Source organism: Anomaloglossus baeobatrachus, chromosome 10, assembly GCF_048569485.1.
Source record: "Anomaloglossus baeobatrachus isolate aAnoBae1 chromosome 10, aAnoBae1.hap1, whole genome shotgun sequence".
Classification (NCBI taxonomy): domain Eukaryota; kingdom Metazoa; phylum Chordata; class Amphibia; order Anura; family Aromobatidae; genus Anomaloglossus; species Anomaloglossus baeobatrachus.
Window position 1 is genome coordinate 196,843,549 of NC_134362.1, and position 22,268 is coordinate 196,865,816.

Sequence of the window (22,268 nt, forward strand, 5' to 3'; positions counted from 1 at the left end):
AAGCTCAATTTTCTTGTACTGAGTGAAGCCTGCACGTCTAGTCGGCATGTGACTGCATGTATGCAAAATGCATAATTCCAGCCACATTCCAACTAGACGTGTGCGGCCTCGCTCAATTCATTTGTATTGAGTAATGCGTGCACAATGTGAGCGCATGTATGCAAATTGCATCCTTGTGGTCACAGGCCGGCTTCCTCGTGACACCAGAGAATCCTGACAGCGCACACACTGCGCACTGTGAAGATGCACAAGTTTGCAATCACAACGAGTAAAGGGGGCTTTACACGCTGCGACATCGCTAATGCAAACTCGTTGGGGTCACGGAATTGGTGACGCACATCCGGCCGCATTAGCGATGCCGTTGCGTGTGACACCGATGAGCGATTTTGCATCGTTGCAAAACCGTGCAAAATCGCTCATCGGTGACATGGGGGTCCATTCTCAAAAATCGTTACTGCAGCAGTAAGCTCTCCTTACCTGCCTCCCGGCCGCTATGCGGAAGGAAGGAGGTGGGCGGGATGTTACGTCCCGCTCAGCTCCACCCCTCCGCTGCTATTAGTTGGCCGCTCAGTGACGTCGCTGTGACGCCACACGGACCGCCCCCCTTAGAAAGGAGGTGGTTCACCGGTCACAGCGACGTCGCTAGGAAGGTAAGTATGTGTGACGGGTCTAGGCGATGTTGTGCGCCACGGGCAGCGATTTGCCCGTGTCGCGCAACAGATGGGGGCGGGTACCCACACTAGCGATATCGGAACCGATATCGCAGTGTGTAAAGCCCGCTTTACTGTAGACTTGGACCCCAATCCTGGACAACCTCTTTCACTTAATCTTAACTTGCTGCGTTTTCTCTTAAGTATGAAATCAGACAACAAGTTGACTTTTGTAATTGGCGGGTTTTGTTTTTATAAATCCACAGATTGTCTTTTGCAGAAACGTTGCTTTTTATGCAGATTTTACCCATTAAATTCAATAAGCATCCCTGGCCTGGCATTGATTTTTTAGCATTTTTTTTGCACATAAAAACTCATGTATAAGGGAACTATGCACCAAATAAAATCTACATTTCATACACAATGCATTTATCCTAACCTCAAGAAGTGTCCCCTATGGAAATGCATAGATTCCATAGACCATGTGCCAGCACCATGTAAAGAAAAGACCGTTGGATGCTTGCACGGGCGTATGGAAGCAACTTCCCTGTTACAATTTTAAAAGGGATGATCGAATACTTTGATTATTCGGCTTCGCAAATGTTTTCCGAATACCTCGACTATTTGCGAATATTCGATGCGCAATGTAAGTCTATGGGAAATCCGAATAACAACTATTCAGTACTATTCGGGCTTCCCATAGACTTACATTGCGCATCGAATAGCTGAATAGCGGTGAGGTATTCGGAAAATATTCGCGAAGACGAATATTTGAGGTATTCGATCATCCCTAAATCTAATATATAAAGCTGAATGTGTGTGTGTGTATATGTCCGGGATTAGCATCTGCACCGTCGCAGCTACAGCCACAAAATTTTGCACACTCACACTTCTGGACCCCGAGAGCGTCATAGGCTAAGTTTCAAGGGAAAATTGTAACCCTGCGCTTTACAGTTATTCACCAAAAAACCTGCCTCCATTAAAGCGAATGGAGCTGGGAGTCACAGTGCAGCCAGAACTTCAGAAGAATGCGCAGCCACGCCCTTATATGGAATGTTGGCGTGTCACAATGCAGCCAGGGAAAGAGACAGACACAGACAGGGAAAGAGGCAGACACAGACAGGGTAAGAAACAGACATAGACAGGGTAAGAGACAGACACAGACAGGGAAAGAGGCAGACACAGACAGGGTAAGAAACAGACATAGACAGGGTAAGAGACAGGTACAAAGAGACAAACACAGACAAAGAGACAGACTGACAGGGAAAGAGAGGGAAAGAGAGAGACAGGTAAAGAGACAGACACAGACAAAGAGACAGACACAGACACAGGGAAACAGACAGGGAAAGAGACAGACAGGGTAAAAGACAGACAAAGAGACAGACACAGGGAAAGAGACAGAGGGAAAGAGGGGGAAAGAGACAGACAGGGAAAGAGAGGGACAGAGACAGGGAAAGAAACAGAGAGCGAAAGTGACAGAGATAGACAGACAGACAGGGAAAGAGATTGGGACAGACGGAGAAAGAGACAGAGACAGTCAGAGACAGACAGGGAAAGAGACAGACAGACAGAGAGAGAGAGACAGAGAGATATATACAGAGGGGGAAACAGACAGAGAATGGGAGAGAAACAGAGAGACAGTTACTATCCCGGGCAGCGAATATTGTGTGCAGAATAAATTTTTGTTAATACATTCTATTTTGTTAACAACAGTTATTAACCCGGGCGTAGCCGGGTCATACAGCTAGTATTAACTATAGAGCAAAATCAAGACACTCCAATATGTATGAATGCACCCTGAAAAAAAAACCCTAAAAAAATGCTTATAACTACGTGACAATATAATGAACGCTATCGGGACATTTTAAAAAAAATCGAGACTTTGCAAAAGTTGAAAGGCGAGATTCAGCAGAGTACTCTGTGCCTGCATTCCTCTTTACAACCCCGAACAAGAAAACTATATTCATGTGATGCTGGAAAAAAAATGGATCTGACCAATATAATGAAGATTAACAGGGATTTTCAGGAGAAACCCTGCGGTGTCGTTAAATACCTAAGTGCAGAAAATATTTGCATTAACAGCTGAAAGATTATAATAAACTTTTTTTTTTTTTTTATTCCTTCGCTGGAGAGAAAAAAAAAAAAAAGGGGGAGGTGGGGGGTGGGCAGTGGATGAAGGCTCTGTGTCTTTAAGAGAGAAGAGAGTGCGCCCCCTCCTCCTGGACCCGATTGTGGAAAGCAGCATGTAAAGTGTACTCTGTGTGTGCCCGTCTCTGTGGTGTCACTGTAAACTCTGCAGGTGCAGCAGAGACTGGGTACCTGGTAGACGCAAGGTCCCCCCCCCCGCTACGAGAACAGACCGGGACGTCCACCCCGAGCTGCACAAGGGTCTGGCTGGCAGCTGAGCTGGGCTGAAGGAATTCAGGACACACAGGAGACATGGCAGGGGAGAACGAGATCAAAAACTCCAACTGCAGCAGCACTAGTCCGGGGCACGGGCCACCAGAGCCCACAACGCACCTTCCGAATGCCACGCCAAGCCAGGACCCCGCCACAGAAAAAGTCACCCTTAAAAAAGAGATAGGTCTCGTAAGCGCGTGCGCCATCATTATAGGTAAGAACCTTTCTGATCATATATTAACCATTTCTGAAGACTCATATTGGGATGGCATGGGCAGTCGTTGGCTCCGCAGCCGTTGGCATTTATTCTTTACTACCGGTTGCCCGAAACACTTGGTCCAATACAACAAGTCATATAGTAATAGTGATTACTGAATTTACTATAGACCCATTAGGAATTGGTAAAAATATTTTAAAAAAAGCAAAATGTTGACTCTATATCTAGACTGTAGACTATCTACATGTAGACTAGACACGTGGTCAATGTTATTACCCAGGTATGACGCTGGGCCAAGAGCTGGGACTTTAAGAGGAAAGATTATAAATGTATTTCACAGTCAGGAATGTTTAGTATCTGACAAGACGATATCCAATATATCCATCTGTTCAATCACGATTCACTTCAGAAAAATTATGGCTGTTGTCTCACTAAGCAATGCTTTACCATCAGGACAGATGGACGCAACGCAAACCTAGGAGGAGCAATGTGTTATTAGAAATAATATCTTATTTTTTATAAAAAAATTTATTCTACCTTTACATACTATATTTAATGGAAAATATGGTGTCGGAGTAGTGTCACTGGTCACATCAGGACACATACCAGATAAATGGTTATTATTAGTAGTGATGAGTGGGCACTACCATGCTGAGGTGCTCACTACTATTAACTAGTGATGAGCGAGCACTACCATGCTCGGGTGCTCAGTACTCATAATTAGTGATGAGCGGGCACTACCATGCTCAGGTGCTCTGTACTCGTAACTAGTGATGAGCGGGCACTACCATGCTCAGGTGCTCTGTACTCGTAACTAGTGATGAGCGGGCACTACCATGCTCAGGTGCTCTGTACTCGTAACTAGTGATGAGCGGGCACTACCATGCTCAGGTGCTCTGTACTCGTAACTAGTTATGAGCGGGCACTACCATGCTTGGGTGCTTGGTACTCGTATCTAGTGATGAGCGGGCACTACTATGCTCAGGTGCTCAGTACTCATATCTAGTGATAAGAGGGCACTACAATGCTCGGGGGCTCAGTACTCGTAACTAGTGATGAGCGGGCACTACCATGCTCAGGTGCTCAGTACTCATATCTAGTGATAAGAGGGCACTACAATGCTCGGGGGCTCAGTACTCGTAACTAGTGATGAGCGGGCACTACCATGCTCGGGTGCTCGGTACTTGTAACTAGTGATGAGCGGGCACTACCATGCTCGGGTGCTCTAGTTACAAGTACTGAGCACCCGAGCATGGTAGTGCTCACTCATCACTAGTTACGAGTACCGAGCACCCGAGCATGGTAGTGCCTGCTCATCACTAGTTACGAGTACCAAGCACCCGAGCATGGTAGTGCCCACTCATCCCTAGTTACGAGCACTGAGCACCCGAGCATGGTAGTGCTCGCTCATCACTAGTTACGAGTACTGAGCACCCGAGCATTGTAGTGCCCTCTTATCACTAGATATGAGTACTGAGCACCTGAGCATAGTAGTGCCCGCTCATCACTAGATACGAGTACCAAGCACCCGAGCATGGTAGTGCCCGCTCATAACTAGTTACGAGTACAGAGCACCTGAGCATGGTAGTGCCCGCTCATCACTAGTTACGAGTACAGAGCACCTGAGCATGGTAGTGCCCGCTCATCACTAGTTACGAGTACAGAGCACCTGAGCATGGTAGTGCCCGCTCATCACTCATTATTACCAAGCTGTCCTAATCAGGTTCGAGTCCCACAAATCAGATGTGATAACTGGGACATCCTCAAATCTTGAGAATGGATTTGTACAGGACACCATTGGAGAAGTGGCGATAGATATACGTCAATGGTCCATCTTCAGTGCTAACATTGGCCCTGGTGACATATCTGGAAGGCTAAACTAGGGCTACATGGTTGCACAACATAAAAATTGCAGGGTCGCATGCAGATATTTCTTCTGATGGTTTTCAGTGGGGTCATTTTGTGACCTGTGATTTACACGCAACCATTGCAAAAATTCGACCTTGTTGCATTCTTGGCCACAGACCATGTGTCTACTCCAATGTAGGTTGCATGCGACCTGTCTCCTGTTTGGCCGGTTTTTCTAAAATAATTGCTTAACACCCGGTCATAGACAAGTAAGCCCACCAATTTCTAGAATGGGGGGTCTTGTGCCTCCTCTATGAATGGAGCTGTGCTTGATCCTATGTAGTTGGATCCAGACCATTGTACAAGGTCCACTTTATGTTGATGTTTCTGGTCCTGAGGAAGAGGTTTTCACCTCGAAACGCGTAGACCTATGGAATAAAAGAAAGAGTTATCATCATCAACGTTTTACATCTTCATTTCGGCTGATGCGCAGCATTAACCCCCTATCCTCTCCATTTTGTATGCCCTGTTTATAACCGGAAGAATACCCAATTAAGAGGGTAAATAAAGCTTTGGTCGCCTAGAAAATATTTACACCCAGTGACATAATCCGGGGAATGACTTTCTCCAGTACGTACAATGATTACATTCAATCCTACAATGTTACGTCTTGTAGCGACGGAGGTAGAAGATAGGAAGTTTGCTGCACTTCCACAGGGTTGAGGTTTAATTGCATGTGGATGAATGGGCAACAAAGAATGCAGAAAGGCTTCTTGGTGTGCGGCTCATTAATAAGTCATTGGTCCTTTTGCTGGTGGGGACCAGGTACCTGCCCCCTGTGTCCGCACCAGAATACAGATCTCCGGGGAACAATCAGCGGATGTGAACTCGGACATCGCATTCTGAGAGGTATTCTTCCTCCAGTATCACATAAATCTGCACTTTTAGTCTGGCCTGGCGAGGCCCCAAGTTCTTTGGGTTGCTGTGAGGCTGCTTGTTTGGAGCTGTGCGGCTGCTTGTTTGGAGCTGTGCGGCTGCTGGTTTGGAGCTGTGCGGCTGCTGGTTTGGAGCTGTGCGGCTGCTTGTTTCGAGCTGTGCGGCTGCTTGTTTCGAGCTGTGCGGCTGCTTGTTTGAAGCTGTGCGGCTGCTTGTTTCGAGCTGTGCGGCTGCTGGTTTCGAGCTGTGCGGCTGCTTGTTTCGAGCTGTGCGGATGCTTGTTTCGAGCTGTGCGGATGCTTGTTTCGAGCTGTGCGGCTGCTTGTTTCGAGCTGTGCGGCTGCTTGTTTCGAGCTGTGCGGCTGCTTGTTTCGAGCTGTGTGGCTGCTTGTTTGGAGCTGTGCGGCTGCTTGTTTGGAGCTGTGCGGCTGCTTGTTTGAAGCTGTGCGGATGCTTGGTTCAAGCTGTGCGGATGCTTGTTTCGAGCTGTGCGGCTGCTTGTTTCGAGCTGTAAGGCTGCTTGTTTGGAGCTGTGCGGCTGCTGCTTGTTTGGAGCTGTGCGGCTGCTTGTTTGGAGCTGTGCAGCTGCTTGTTTCGAGCTGTGCAGATGCTTGTTTCGAGCTGTGCGGCTGCTTGTTTCGAGCTCTGCGGCTGCTTGTTTCGAGCTGTGCGGATGCTTGTTTCGAGCTGTGAGGCTGCTTGTTTCGAGCTGTGTGGATGCTTGTTTCGAGCTGTGTGGATGCTTGTTTCGAGCTGTGCGGCTGCTGGTTTCGAGCTGTGCGGCTGCTGGTTTCGAGCTGTGCGGCTGCTTGTTTTGAGCTGTGCGGCTGCTTGTTTCGAGCTGTGCGGATGCTTGTTTCGAGCTGTGCGGATGCTTGTTTCGAGCTGTGCGGCTGCTTGTTTCGAGCTGTGCAGCTGCTTGTTTCGAGCTGTGCGGCAACTGGTTTCGAGCTGTGCGGCTGCTGGTTTCGAGCTGTGCGGCTGCTGGTTTCGAGCTGTGCGGCTGCTTGTTTGGAGCTGTGCGGCTGCTGGTTTCGAGCTGTGCGGCTGCTGGTTTCGAGCTGTGCGGCTGCTGGTTTCGAGCTGTGCGGCTGCTTGTTTCGAGCTGTGCGCCTGCTTGTTTCGAGCTGTGCGGCTGCTTGTTTCGAGCTGTGCGGCTGCTGGTTTCGAGCTGTGCGCCTGCTTGTTTCGAGCTGTGCGGCTGCTTGTTTCGAGCTGTGCGGCTGCTTGTTTCGAGCTGTGCGGCTGGGACATAGTTATTAATCTAATGCACTATGTTGGGGATGGGGAGCAAAATCTTCCAGACTGAATTTTACGTAAACTGTGCCGCTCTTTATATCACATGCTCTTGAATTACTCCAGACAAAAAAGGTGCAAAATGGCACGCTGAATTTTACAGCGATGCTCTGGATAGAAGCCCCCTATAAATATGTTAGGGCAGTGATCTGAAGCCTGGGACTTTCTGCAGTAATGTTGCATATGTACCGCCCTGCGCTCGGCCGCAGCCGAGCCGCTCTGATCCGAGTTTGTTGGTGGGTGGCTCAAGCGCCTCCGGACCCGGGGTCACTTCGCTCTGAAAGGGGATGCTGGCGCTTTTGGTGGGGGTTAGGTAGGTGCACGGCCGGAGCCGCGCTTGAGTTTGTGACGCCACCCACTGGTTGTGGTGAAGGTGGACACCACCGCTGCAGTTACGGGGCACCCGGGGGAGATGGTAGTGCAGCCAGATGTTAACCCCTCCGTGGGCAGGGATGATGGCCCCAGGACCTGTTGGGGATAGCTGGGCGGTGCAGGGCGATGTGCGCGGCCGGAGGGCACTGTTATTGACACACACAAGTCTCTGGTAAACCAAGTTGATGGTGGTCGGTGCCCGCAGCCGGCTGTGGTCGGGTCCCCCACCCGGTTGGTGGTCTCTGCCTTTCTCCTGCACCATGTTGTGTAGCTGTAGACTGCCTGCACTTCAGCGATGGGAGCCCCCTCCCCGGCGTTGTGTATGTCGGGAGAGCCCGTTTGCCCGCACACGCTGGCTCGTGGGATCTCTCTGCCTGTGCGGTGGCTTTCTTTCCCCCTCGGTGGGCTGTTGTCTTCAGTCGGGACTTGGGTGGGAAATGACCTATAGTCCAGACCACAATCAGTTAATTAACTCAGTCCAGTGGATTCTGGACCTCGTTTCAGGGTCTGAGTACCCCCTGTGTGCTCCGGTTTCAGAGTCTGTTCCCTGGGTCGGTACTGGCGGGCCATTACCCTGTCCCGGTTCACCACGGTTCCACTGAGCCGTCTTCCCGACTCCTGCAGGCTGAGGCCACCGCTTGCCTCCTAGCCAAGGTGTTCGGCCTGCGACCCTCATACCTGTGAGACTGTCACCGGCCTGTCTCACAGGCCTCACCTCCTCACTCCTCACTCACTCTCAACTCCGACTAGACTAGACTGTTTGACTGTTTACTTTTTCCTGCCTCAGGTCCTCTGAACTCCTCGGTGGGCGTGGCCAACTGCCTGGCCCCGCCCCCTGGTGTGTTCATCAAGCACTGAGGGAGGTGACTAGGGTTTTTGTGGTTGGCTGATGACTCCTTTTTAGGGGACCGGTGTTGTGTGGGGCACTAACTGTGACTACCTGGCTAGTCCAGGGCGTCACACATATGCACAGATGCAGCTGGTGCCATAAGCAGAGACCTTCCATGTTGCAATTTGTATGGAATCAATGGAAAAAGCTCTGCCAGATTTATGAAGATAAATTCCATGTGTTGACTGGGCGGGTAATTTATCTGAGCATTTTACTATATTTTTTTTGCAGTTGGGACAAATGTACCTGATGGCAGATTCATCCCAGTCATAAATTAACATCTGTATACTGGAACCATACTGGTGGCGGGCGCCATTGATTTGCCAGAACGCTGTGGGCTCCATTGAACTGCCGGCTGTGAACGCGTTGGACTTCAAGAAAATTGCTGTGAAGGCCAATCTGCGCACGCGCCGCCTTTGAGGCCATTTTCTTGAAGTCCATCGCATCAACAGCCGGTAGTTCAATGGAGCCTGCAGAGCGTCGGAAGATAAATGGCGTCCATCGTGGCGATACCCCAGAGACGCAGTATCGACGACCCTCCATCCACTGACCCTCCTGAGCCACGACACCCCCCTGCTCCGAACCTGCAGTATCGCCGACCCTCCATCCACTGACCTTCCTGAGCCTCGACACCCCCTCTTCCAGGCCCGCAGTATTACCGACCCTCCGTTCACTGACCTTCCTGAGCCGGGACACCCCCTCCTGCAAGCCCACAGCATTGATGACCCTCCATCCACTGACCCTCCTGAGCTGCAACACCCCGTCCTCCGAACCCGCAGTATCCTTAACCCTCCGTCTACTGACCCTCCTGAGCCGCGATACCCCCTCCCCCAAGCCCGCAGTATCACTGACCCTCCATCCACTGACCTTCCTGGGCCGTGACACCCCCTCCCCCAAGCCCGCAGTATCGCCGAACCTCCATCCACTAACCCTCCTGAGCCACGACACCCCCTCCTCCGAACCCGCAGTATCGCCGACCCTCCATCCACTGACCCTCCTGAGCCGCGACACCCACTCCCCCAAGCTCGCAGTATCACTGACTCTCCATCCACTGACCTTCCTGGGCCGCGACACGCCCTCCTCCAAGCCCGCAGCATGGCCAACCCTCCATCCACTGACCTTCCTGAGCCACGACACCCCCTCCTCCGAACACGCAGCATCATCGACACTCCATCCACTGACGTTGTTGAGCCGTGACACCCCCTCTTCCAAGCCCGCAGCATTGCTGACCCTCCATCCACTGACCTTCTTGAGCCGCGATGCCCCCTCCTCCAAACCCACAGCATTGCCGACCCTCCATCCACCGACGTTCTTGAGCCGCGACGCCCCCTCCTCCAAACCCACAGCATTGCCGACCCTCCATCCACATCCACTGACCCTCCTGAGCCGCTCCAGCATTGTCGCTCCCCCCTGGTGTGCGATTATAGTGCATACTAGGATTATTAACATTAAAAACTATTTTTTTCCTATTTTCCGCCTCTAAATTTGGGGTGCGTCTTATAATAGAGTGTGTCTTTTAAAACGAAAAATATGGTATATGTGCACGTAGCTGTTTCAAAGACAAGTCCAGCATTACCTTTACATGGTCAATCAGTTCCTCTGTTACTGAAATATCAGTGTTTCAATGTATCTGTAAATTAAGCTAAATAACTATTTCTATGTCTGAGACCTCCGTCACGCCAGCTCTATCCTCTGCCAAGCTTTGCCTCCTCCTGTCTGTCTGATGGCTCCAGTGCCTGAAGTCACACAAGATGAAAGTTGTTAGTTAAGCTGGAGGTTATGCCCCACTCAGGTGGCCCTGAGTGGGGAATAGAGCTGGAGTGACAGAGGCTTCAGATCTATCATTTCCATTTGCATATCAATTCAAATGCTGATTTCTTAGCAATGGAGGATCGGCCTGGCAGTGCAAAGATATTGCTGTACTTGTCTTTGAAAGGGCTATATGCACATAAAAATAGTTTGGGGTGAAAGTGTACTGACAGATTCCCCCTCTAAATGGCATCATATGTCACTATGCTCTGTTAGAGTATCTGAACATCATAGAAGGGGTTCATCACTTGGGACCTCCCCACTCTACGAGCCAGATTGAAAATGGTGGCTCTTGCGGTCTTAAAAAAAATCAATGTACCACGTGCACATTTTAGGTTACCCCCCCCCCCTCCAAAATGGGATTTATCTAGAAACTACATGGCATACCCACTATAAAGTTGATATTTAGCTGATCTTGTGAATGTTGAATTAAGCTACTTTGTGTATATTTAAACGGACAAATTTATGTGTACCTCTTAAAGGGAATCTGTAACCAGGTTTTTGCTCCCCCATCTGGGAGCAGCATAATGTAGAGACAGAGACCCTGATTCCAGCGATGTGGCTCTTACTGAGCTGTTTGCTGTCATTTTGATAAAATCAATGTTTTCTCTGCTGCAGATGTAGCAGTTATACAGAGCTCATGAATATGCTGGACTACCTGGTAGCACACCAAGTAGTCCTGTAATGATAATCTACTGCTGATTAAACAGTGATTTTATCACAACTACACTAAGCAGCCCAGCAAGTGACACATCGCTGGAATTAGGATCTCTGCACCTATGTTATACTGCTCTCAGATTAGGTGGCAAAAACCTGGTGACAGATTTTCTTTCACCCTCTCCAAGTTTGGAAAGCAGAATGGTAAATAGTTTTTTTTTTTTACTTATCCTTTGCTCTATCCCTTCCCTATTAAAAGGGAACCCTTACCTACCCCCCCTTTCCTCACTCCCATGCCTCTTCCCATCCACCCCCAAAAAATAATTAACAAAAATTTGGATGTTTATTATTGTTTACCTACTACTTTGGAAAATAATATAAAAATGATTATAAAATAAAAAAAATCCATGTATTTCAAGAACTCCCATGCATCTTCCGGGGTCTGGACGTGTCGAAAAATTATCACAGTGGTGCTCAGATTAAAAGGGGTGGTCTGTAGTGATGGGCGAATACTAAATATCCAGGTTCGGGTTATTCGGACTGAATACCTGGTACTATTCCAGTATTCATTCCAAATAACGAACCTAATGGGGAAGCATTTTTCGGGGAAATCAATGCTCAATTTCCCCATTGACGTGCATTAGGTTGGTTATTTGTGATGAATACTGGAATAGTACTATATATTTGGTGCGAATAACCCGAAGCCAAATATTAAGGCCGGCACAGAGATCTGAAATGCAAGGAGCGATATGTGCGCCGAACCAGCACCATATCCTGAATTAAATCTGCAACTTAGATTTCCCACTGTGGATCCCCCTGCCGCTTTTTCCCTGCAAGAAACAGAAATACCAGTATTCATATATTGCAGTCTGAAGCATCCATACAGGGTCCATGGGCTTTCACCGGGAGTCAAAGCCAAGACCTCTCGAATCCCAAGCGAGAAGTCTACCACTAGACCAACTCTCAAATCCCAAGCGAGAAGTCTACCACTAGACCAACTCTCAAATCCCAAGCGAGAAGTCTACCACTAGAACAACTCTCAAATCCCAAGCGAGAAGTCTACCACTAGAGAAACTCTCAAATCCCAAGCGAGACGTCTACCACTAGAGCAACTCTCAAATCCCAAGCGAGAAGTCTACCACTAGACCAACTCTCAAATCCCAAGCGAGAAGTCTACCACTAGACCAACTCTCAAATCCCAAGCGAGAAGTCTACCACTAGACCAACTCTCAAATCCCAAGCGAGAAGTCTACCACTAGACCAACTCTCAAATCCCAAGCGAGAAGTCTACCACTAGAACAACTCTCAAATCCCAAGCGAGAAGTCTACCACTAGAGAAACTCTCAAATCCCAAGCGAGAAGTCTACCACTAGAGCAACTCTCAAATCCCAAGCGAGAAGTCTACCACTAGACCAACTCTCAAATCCCAAGCGAGAAGTCTACCACTAGACCAACTCTCAAATCCCAAGCGAGAAGTCTACCACTAGACCAACTCTCAAATCCCAAGCGAGAAGTCTACCACTAGACCAACTCTCAAATCCCAAGCGAGAAGTCTACCACTAGACCAACTCTCAAATCCCAAGCGAGAAGTCTACCACTAGACCAACTCTCAAATCCCAAGCGAGAAGTCTACCACTAGAACAACTCTCAAATCCCAAGCGAGAAGTCTACCACTAGACCAACTCTCAAATCCCAAGCGAGAAGTCTACCACTAGAACAACTCTCAAATCCCAAGCGAGAAGTCTACCACTAGAGCAACTCTCAAATCCCAAGCGAGAAGTCTACCACTAGACCAACTCTCAAATCCCAAGCGAGAAGTCTACCACTAGACCAATGAAGACAAGTTGTCCTCCTTGGTCAAGTGGTAGACTTGTCGCTTGTGATGCGAGAGGTCGTGGCTTTGAATCCCGGTGAAAGCCCATGGACCCTGTGTGGATGCTTCCAATTGTATGGTCCAATGCTCCGTTATGACATATACTGCAATCTGTAAATATATTATGTTGTATTACAAGTTTTATTTACAAATCTATAAAAATATAGTAATCAAAATTCCGTACAAGATCACCATTAAATGTCAATAAATATCAAAAAACCTTTAGATAAAAATCCCTAAGGATTCAATAAATAAAGGAAATGATGATGAAGTTGATATTAAAATTATTATTTTTATTCAATGATTAAAAATAAATATTCATTACAAATCCATAGAAGTAAAAGGCAGGAAAAAGTCCCATAAATTATAGCAGCGGTTTATTAGGAAAATAAAGTGCTTAGTGCAAGGACCACTATAAAATAAATATCTATTTATCACATACAACAAAGTGCATGGTGCCAAAATTAAATATCCAAGTGATATGTTGTATATGATGGGGATGTAGTATAATTACCCATATAGAACAATAAGGTGTAAAGATGTATTAAATTGTAAAGGACACTATACCTTCAATGTAGTTTATAGTGATCCAAAGTGTACCGCTATGCCCGACGCACGTTTCAGCGATCCTTTCCTCAGGGGGTGCTTTGGATCACTATAAACTACAGTGAAGGTATTATTATTATTATTTATTTTTATAGCGCCATTCATTCCATGGCGCTTTACAGTGAAAGAGGGTATACAATCATTACCAGTACATAACAGACTGGTATAGGAGGAGAGATGACCCTGCCCGCGAGGGCTCACAGTCTACAGGGAATGGGTGAGGGTACAATAGGTGAGGACAGAGCTGGATGCACAGTGGTGTACTGGACTGAGGGTTATTGTAGGTTGTAGGCTTGTTGGAAGAGATGGGTCTTGAGGTTCCTCTTGAAGCTTTCCACGGTAGGGGAGAGTCTGATATGCTGAGGTAGAGCGTTCCAGAGTATGGGGGAGGCACGGGAGAAATCTTGTACACGATTGTGGGAAGAGGAGATAAGAGAGGAGTAGAGAAGGAGATCTTGTGAGGATCTGAGGTTGCATGCGGGTAGGTACCGGAAGACTAGGTCACAGATGTAAGGAGGAGACAGGTTGTGGATGGCTTTGTATGTCATGGTTAATGTTTGAACTGGAGTCGTTGGGCGATAGGAAGCCAAGATTGGCAGAGTGGCGAGGCTGGGGAATAGCGAGGGGAGAGGTGGATTAAGCAGGCCGCAGAGTTTAGGATAGATTGGAGAGGTGCAAGAGTGTTGGAAGGGAGGCCAGAGAGCAGGAGGTTGCAGTAGTCGAGGTAGGAGATGATGAGGGCATATGGTATAGTTTCCTTTACAATTTAATACATCTTTACACCTTATTGTTCTATATGGGTAATTATACTACATCCCCATCATATGCAACATATCACTTGGATATTTAATTTTGCACTATGTTGTATATGATGGGGATGTAGTGTAATTACCCATATAAAACAATAAGGTGTAAATATGTATTAAATTGTAAAGGAAACTATACCTTCAATGTAGTTTATAGTGATCCAAAGCACCCACTGAGGAAAGGATCGCTGAAACACGCGTCGGGGCATAGCGGTACACTTTGGATCACTATAAACTACATTGAAGGTATAGTTTCCTTTACAATTTAATCCATATTTACACCTTATTGTTCTATATGGGATAATTATACTACATCCCCATCATATACAACGTAGTGCAAAACTAAATATCCAAGTGATATGTTGCATATGATGGGGATGTAGTATAATTACCCATATAAAACAATAAGATGTAAAGATGTATTAAATTGTAAATGAAACTATACCTTCAATGTAGTTTATAGTGATCCAAAGCACCCCCTGAGGAAAGGATCGCTGAAACGCGCGTCGGGGCATAGCGGTACACTTTGGATCACTATAAACTACATTGAAGGTATAGTTTCCTTTACAATTTAATACATCTTTACACCTTATTTTTCTATATGGGTAATTATACTACATCCCCATCATATACAACATATCACTTGGATATTTAATTTTGGCACTATGCTCTATACATACAAAGCTTTTTTTTTTCTTTGTATTACATGGAAAACATAATAAAAACCTTGGAGTTTTAAAAAAATAAGATCAAATTTGGATTGCATCCTAGTTAAAACCTGTAGTAATCATTTTGTACGCCAACGAGTATATATAATAATTGGAGCAATATTAATCACCGTAGGAAATACTCATTGTTGGTCCTACTGCATTGTATGGCTGAGTAATTTATAAGTAGCAGGGAATGGAGTGCGGCAGTGCATTATGGAACAGAGCACAAACCCATTTATTTAAATCACATATTTAATACCCTCCATAAAGCGAGTGCATCGTCCCTAGCAGGGCTCCGAGCAGTAATTGGATGCGCTCGGCAGTCCTTTAGCATTGTTACAGATCAACTTTCACTTGAGCAAAAGGATAACATCCAATTACTGGATCCAGCGGGGACACTTTAAACCTGCCCAATTTAACAACCGTAAGCAGATACGGTGATCATGATAGGGGTTTAGAAAAAAAGCGGAATTTAAAGAAACCGATCAGAAGTGTGATTATATGTGATTATATGTCTATGTGATTCGTACATAGAGGCTTTGTGCACGCTCATGTTAAGAAAGTGAAAGAGTCATGGTCGAAAGTGTTTGCACCCCTGAAATTGTGCCAGAAAATTATGGCAATTACACATCTTTTGTTACACACGTATTGGAGCAACCCAAAAGAAAAAAACAGATAAAAAGAAAATTTGGACATAATTTCATATCCTGTAAAACTCCAAACATCGGCCAGACAAACGTGTTATCCCCTCAACTTAATATTTGATTGCACCCTCTGGAATAAATACCTGCAATCAGTCGCCTCCTATTGTCAAGGGAGGAATTTGGGTGAAGACTGCTAATGGAGTCTTTGTTTGGGATATCCGAGATGGTGCCGTATTAGCTGTATATCAGTGCCGATATATCAATGTATCAGACAATGAATACATGAGACATGTTCTCCTTGAGCCAGCATCATCAACTGAACTTGTGTATTGGAAGACACCCAATTATACAGTTTGCATCTCTAACCTTGAAGCTAAACAGGGAGTACTTTTACTCCTTAATTTCTCACAGCGCAGTTTGTTTCTTGTACATTCTTTCTGTGTAAACATTACTGATAACACTTTTGCAGTTTCACATTCTGGCTTCATTATCTTTGGTTAACTCCTTCATGACTTATACAGCTTAGAATTATATTATGGGTCTATGCGATGGCTACATAGACAGACAGATAATTATACAACTACATCTACATTTTGATTATTTATATACAAAGATATTCTTATTACGTTTGAACAAACAAGCTATAGCTCAGTACACCTCCACACTATAACCGTCCACAAGCTTCTTCCTCCTCTCACCTGGAATTTCGGACTCTTCTTTATAAACTGCTCCAGGTCTCTCATATTTGAAGGCGTTTTCTCTTCTCCCAACAGCAGTTTTAAGATCTCTCCACAGGTGTCAATGGGATTTAGATCCGGACTCATTGTGTCCTCTTCAGAACTATCCAGCGCTTTATTTCCATCCATTTCAGAGGGTTTCTTGAAGTGTTTGGGGTCTTTGTCCTGCTGGAAGACCCCTAACCTAGGATGCACACCCAGCTTTCTGACACTGGGCTTTACATTGACACCCAGAGTCCTTTGGTAATCTTCAGATTTCAAGTAGTCTTGCACAAAGTAAAGACCCCCAGTGCCAGAGAAAGCAAAACATCTCTGACCTCCACCATATCTGACTGTAGGTACTGTGCTCTTTTCTTTGTAGCCCGCATTCTATTTTTGGTAAACAGTAGAAAGATGTGCGTTACCAAAAAGCTCTATCTTGGTCTCATCTGTCCACAAGACGCTTTCTGAGAAGGATTTTGTTTACTTACATACATTTTGGGAAGCTGCAGTCTAGCTTTTTTATGTCTCTGTGTCAGCAGTGGGGTCTTCCTGGGTCTCCTCCATAGCGCTTCATTTCTTTCAGATGTAGACTGATAGTTTATGCTGACACTGATGCCCCCTGAAATGAAGGACTGCTTTAATTTCTTTGGACCTTGATTGGGGCTTATCCACCATCCAGACTATCCTGTATGGCAACCTTTCATCAATTTTTCTCTGCCATCCACATCCAGGGAGATTAGCGACAGTGCCATGGGAAGTAAACTTATTCATTTTGTTACGCATCGTGGATAAAGGAACATCAAGATCTCTGGAAATTGACTTGTAACCTGAGATTGTTGTTATATTTAAACAATTTTGGTTCTCAAGTCCTCAGACAATTTCTCCTCCTCTTTCTGTTCTCCATGCTTAGTGTGGCACACACAGACACACAATGCAAAGACTGAGTCAACTTCTCCCCTTTTTATCTGGTTTCAGATGTGATTTTCATATTGCCCAAATCCTGTTACTTGCCACAGGTGAGTTTGTTTCATGTGATGCTCATTCAAAAGTTGTTTACCCACAATTTTGGAAAAGTGCCAACAATTTTGTCCGGCTCAATTTTGGTGTTATGTGAGAAATTATGTCCAATTTGCCTTTTTTTTGTGTTTGTGTGTTATTCCACATATAAACGTGTATATACAGGTGTAATTTCAATACCTTTGTGGGAGAAATACTTCATTTTCTGGAACAATTTCAAGGGTGCCAACACTTATGGCCATGAATGTGTACCATGAGAAATATTGCTCCCACCTTAGATTGGCAGCTGGTCCTAAAACTGATATAGGTGGGATTTAGAGGAAAAGAAGAATGGCAAAAACATGGTAAATGTATCTGATATTAATGACCCAAGCTATGGATAGCCCATCAATATATAAGCCCTTCACAACCCCTGTATGTGATTGTGGGAATGAGAGTGGAAAAAAATATATTTTAATGGTTTTGTGTAAAAGAAATGGAACGCTGAGTTTTGCAATGTGCATTGTATTATATATATTATTATTTGCATTATTTTAACAGTTCATGTCATTGCAGCCACCATTTGTGCCACTGTCTGGAGACATAAAGTCATCTGGTCAATCGTTACATTCTGCAATTATCACAACTGACCATTACACAGATCTGCGCTATCAGACAATATGTAACTCTGGCTTAGTAATGTATGTACACAGTGACTGCACCAGCAGAATAGTGAGTGCAGCTGTGGAGTATAATACAGGAGGTAACTCAGGATCAGTAATGTATGTACACAGTGACTGCACCAGCAGAATAGTGAGTGCAGCTCTGGAGTATAATACAGGAGGTAACTCAGGATCAGTAATGTATGTACACAGTGACTGCACCCGCAGAATAGTGAGTGCAGCTCTGGAGTATAATACAGGAGGTAACTCTGGCTTAGTAATGTAATGTATGTACACAGTGACTGCACCCGCAGAATAGTGAGTGCAGCTCTGGAGTATAATACAGGAGGTAACTCAGGATCAGTAATGTAATGCATGTACACAGTGACTGCACCAGCAGAATAGTGAGTGCAGCTCTGGAGTATAATACAGGAGGTAACTCAGGATCAGTAATGTAATGCATGTACACAGTGACTGCACCCGCAGAATAGTGAGTGCAGCTCTGGAGTATAATACAGGAGGTAACTCAGGATCAGTAATGTAATGCATGTACACAGTGACTGCACCAGCAGAATAGTGAGGGCAGCTCTGGAGTATAAGACAGGATGTAACTCAGGATAAGTAATGTAATGTGTGTACACAGTGACTGCAGCAGCAGAATAGTGAGTGTAGCTCTGCAGTATAATATAGGATGTAACGCAGGATCAGTAATGTAATGTATGCACACAGTGACTACACCAGCAGAATAGTGAGTGCTGCTCTGGGGTATAAGACAGGATGTAACTCAGGATCAGTAATGTAATGTATGTACACAGTGACTGCACCAGCAGAATAGTGAGTGCAGCTCTGGAGTATAATACAGGATGTAACTCAGGATCAGTAATGCAATGTATGCACACAGTGACTGCACCAGCAGAATAGTGAGTGCTGCTCTGGGGTATAAGACAGGATGTAACTCAGGATCAGTAATGTAATGTATGTACACAGTGACTGCACCAGCAGAAAGTGAGTGCTGCTCTGGAGTATAATACAGGATGTAACTCAGGATCAGTAATGCAATGTATGCACACAGTGACTGCACCAGCAGAATAGTGAGTGCTGCTCTGGGGTATAAGACAGGATGTAACTCAGGATCAGTAATGTAATGTATGTACACAGTGACTGCACCAGCAGAATAGTGAGGGCAGCTCTGGAGTATAAGACAGGATGTAACTCAGGATAAGTAATGTAATGTGTGTACACAGTGACTGCAGCAGCAGAATAGTGAGTGTAGCTCTGCAGTATAATATAGGATGTAACGCAGGATCAGTAATGTAATGTATGCACACAGTGACTGCACCAGCAGAATAGTGAGTGCAGCTCTGGAGTATTTTTTATTAATATCATGGTACTGGTCATTGATTTGATTATAGTAGTAACTGGACTTGTAACAGCCTATGTGAACAGACCCAGGGGGGAGCACTAGCATTAAACCCAGGGGAAAGTCTTCAGACTTCTTGGAAGTTACTGGATTTTCTTGCAGAGATTGAGCCAGCAGGAGTTCTCCCTGCCAGTTATGTAAACTTATCCAACCCCATTTATGCTTATGTTGCATTTCCACCATTGAAAAGCAGAAAACTGAGAGATTACAGAGGATCAAGTGTAAATGAGACCAGGGATTGAAGAGAGTTGTGGACGGGAGTCCAGGACCCTTGTAGATCCTGGAGGAATGTTAATTATGTTGGCGTGAAATATTCACTACTTGACCTAGAACAATGCCCCCTGCATGATCCATCGCCGTGCTCTAATCCCCTTTAGGCCAAAGGACTTAATATACTATTTCTATCAATATACGCTGCCAATAAGGGGCAATCAGCTGGGAATTTCAAAGTGTAAAAACCTTATTTCAGATAAACCGAACCCAAATGTCCTAAACATTGGAGTGAGTGCAGCTGTGGAGTATAATACAGGAGTTAACTAAGGATAAGTAATGTAATGTATGTGCACAGTGACTGCACCAGCAGAATAGTGACTGCAGCTCTGGAGTATAATACAGGAGGTAACTCAGGATCAGTAATGTATGTACACAGTGACTGCACCAGCAGAATAGTGAGTGCAGCTCTGGAGTATAATACAGGAGGTAACTCAGGATCAGTAATGTCATGTATGTACACAGTGATTGCACCAGCAAAATAGTGAGTGCAGCTCTGGAGTATAATACAGGAGGTAACTCAGGATCAGTAATGTATGTACACAGTGACTGCACCAGCAGAATAGTGAGTGCAGCTCTGGAGTATTAATACAGGAGGTAACTCAGGATCAGTAATGTAATGTATGTACACAGTGACTGCACCAGCAGAACAGTGAGTGCAGCTCTGGGGTATAATACAGGAGGTAACTCGGGATCAGTAATGTAATGTATGTACACAGTGACTGCACCAGCAGAACAGTGAGTGCAGCTCTGGGGTATAATACAGGAGGTAACTCGGGATCAGTAATGTAATGTATGTACACAGTGACTGCACCAGCAAAATAGTGAGTGCAGCTCTGGAGTATAATACAGGAGGTAACTCGGGATCAGTAATGTAATGTATGTACACAGTGACTGCACCAGCAGAATAGGGAGTGCAGCTCTGGACTATAATACAGGAGGTAACTCAGGATCAGTAATGTAGTGTATGTACACAGTGACTGCACCAGCAGAATAGTGAGTGCAGCTCTGGGGTACTATACAGGAGGTAACTGAGGATCAGTAATGTAAGTCCTAAGATATCCAGTCCATTAAGTTTTAAATTGGATATTGGACTTTAGGGCGATTTCTTTTGCCTCTTGATCCCACAAGTGACCTGAAATAACGTTATGAGATCTATGCTATTTCAACTTTTTAATTTTCATCAAAGGGGTTTCCAGGAACATCATTTTCCTTCCCATCAGTTACAGCTAGATAAAATATTAAATGGAGCAATTACACATCTTTCCATGGTCCAGTGCAGGGTCTCTGCTGCTGCACAGGTATTTGTTGACAGGCTGCACTGCTGACATCATGACTATGTGACCACTGCAGCCAATCACTTGGCTCATCGGCTTGTGCTTTTAGATGAGCAGAACCCAATGATTGGCTACAGCAGTCAGGGCGCTATGGTCGTGGCATCACCACTGCAGCCTGTCAAAAAGACAGTCTGGGGTAAAACTGTAGAGGGGTCAGGGCTACACCACCCCCCTTCAGAAGTAGTCAGCACATGGGAAGGGCTATGTGATGTAATAAAATGTAATGTGTATGTTGTAAATGGCCACCAGGTGGCAATGTGGGTTAGTGACGTCAGCCCTGGCACCTGGTTAGGTAGAACAAGGGTTAAGAGAGAGAAGGATAGGATAATATTATATTATATACACACACATATATATATATATATATATATATATATATATATAGGGCAGGACGTAGAAGGCGGGTGGGAGAGTCTACAGTGGGAGATAGCGAGAACAAGCCCAAGTTTATAAGAGATCCTAAGGGTCAACCCTTTGATCCTGGACATGCGGGGTCCTGTTCTTGAGAGGACTGTCGAACTGCGACCCCCGAAGAGTAGATTGAGTCTGGTTGGTCGGGGTGGCGTCCATTCTTTCCTAGATAAGAAAACCCAACGAAATCCCCCGCGAGATCGAAGGTCAGTGGACCCTTAACGGAAAAGGGTGGGTCCTGGCCAGAAGCGGAGGACGGAGGAGTGCTGTCGCACGTAGCCCTTCCAAAGCACAAGCTAATCCCTATGGGTGGGACGGATAGGCTTAAGGACTATTTGAATTGGTTCATGCAGCGTGATGTCAGACAGGAGAATGAGGGGCCTAGTATTGTTGGAGTAGAGTTTGGAGGAACCCCATCGGGACCAGAAGCGGTGCCCGTGTTATGAGAGTGGAAAACGTCCCTGTAATGAAGATCAGTAAAGTTCAGTTGTTTGAAGAAAATATACCGGTGTCTGCTTTATTGACTCAGAGAAAAAATGGACTGTGGCGAAAGCATCCCTGCAGTGGAGCGACGACCGGGAGGCAATGGGTTACCGAGCGGCTGCGCTGCGGCCTGGCAACACCTGCACACACGACTACCTCTATCTCCCCGTGCCGTTCTACAAAAGCCGCGCTCAGTTCCTGTTGAATAACTCATTTGGTCTGAAGGTGGGGAAAAGGAAGCTGGCCCTGATTGGATG

General features: G+C 45.8%; 1 protein-coding gene across 1 annotated transcript in view; it reads left to right on the top strand.

Moving 5' to 3' along the window:
- The first annotated feature begins 2,873 nt into the window (after nt 1-2,873).
- Nucleotides 2,874-22,268, top strand: part of SLC7A10 (solute carrier family 7 member 10) — an 80,391-nt gene continuing 60,996 nt past the window's right edge. The window contains exon 1 of the mRNA XM_075326103.1: nt 2,874-3,264. Coding sequence (XP_075182218.1) covers nt 3,090-3,264 — 175 coding nt within the window. The 5' untranslated portion in view covers nt 2,874-3,089. The remainder of the gene's footprint in view (nt 3,265-22,268) is intronic.